At 45.1% G+C, this 860-nt stretch overlaps 2 protein-coding genes across 3 annotated transcripts in view; one reads left to right on the top strand and one right to left on the bottom strand.

Moving 5' to 3' along the window:
- piwil1 (piwi-like RNA-mediated gene silencing 1) overlaps positions 1 to 849 on the top strand; it is a 9,763-nt gene extending 8,914 nt beyond the window's left edge. Inside the window, exon 17 of the mRNA XM_010776017.1 lies at positions 713 to 849. Within this exon, the coding sequence (XP_010774319.1) occupies positions 713 to 829 (117 nt within the window). The 3' untranslated portion in view covers positions 830 to 849. The remainder of the gene's footprint in view (positions 1 to 712) is intronic.
- The window catches only part of rundc3aa (RUN domain containing 3Aa), a 41,830-nt gene that overhangs the window by 24,594 nt on the left and 16,376 nt on the right, over positions 1 to 860 (bottom strand). The gene's annotated exons all lie outside the window — the stretch shown is intronic.

Genomic DNA, 860 nt, shown 5'->3' with positions numbered 1-860 from the left:
GAATTGGAATAGATACAACAATAATCATCCTCCCACTCGGAGTGAAAATTATATATTTTGGGCTTTTTTGCTTCTGCCATAATTGCGGTCTTGTGTGTGCGGACTGTCACTCCTGTTGCCACGGACAACGTCAGCGAAATAGTGCCCACTGCCCACCAGCCACGCCCCGACACATGGGGTGGCACAGGAAGATTATGTTACAGGACATTAACGATAAAACAGAATATTGTTGTTCTATTTTTAGACACATCTCGCGATCGACTGGGAATCTCCCCGCGACCCTTCTTTTCAACAAGTTGCTGCCCTTGTTCTGACATCTTCGCTCGCGCTGAACACTCACAACACATGTCACTCCCACGTGGCCGAGTGGGCTTTTAGGTAGGGGCAAAAGCGCACCCAGCAAAAATAATCGTATTTTGTCAATTATGCTGTTTTCATAATCGTCGCAAGCCTTATTCGTGATTCAAATACGATTGATTGCACAGCCCTACTATATTCAGAATTGGACAGACTTCTTAACTTCTGCATTTCTCTTAATCAGAAAATTCATATCAGACAATTTGGTCAAAAGTAACTTAATTCTCTTCATATTGACTTTAAAATAATGGTTTTTCAGAACCAACATGAATTGACTAATAACATATTGCTAAGGGTCAACCAGTGATTGTTAGAGTTGATATGCTCTGGTTTATGTTCTGTGTTTGTGCTTCAGGGGATCATCAGGGTGCCCGCTCCGTGCCAGTACGCCCACAAGATGGCCTTCCTGGTGGGCCAGAGCATCCACAGGGAGCCCAGCATGAAGCTGGATGACCTGCTCTTCTATCTGTGAGGAGGAGGAGGAGGAGGAGGAGGAGGAGGAG

This window comes from Notothenia coriiceps, unplaced genomic scaffold, assembly GCF_000735185.1.
Source record: "Notothenia coriiceps isolate Sejong01 unplaced genomic scaffold, NC01 NC01_scaffold00000339, whole genome shotgun sequence".
In the NCBI taxonomy this organism is placed as follows: domain Eukaryota; kingdom Metazoa; phylum Chordata; class Actinopteri; order Perciformes; family Nototheniidae; genus Notothenia; species Notothenia coriiceps.
Note: the sequence above shows the minus strand (reverse complement) of the source record. Positions and strands in the feature narration are given on the sequence as shown.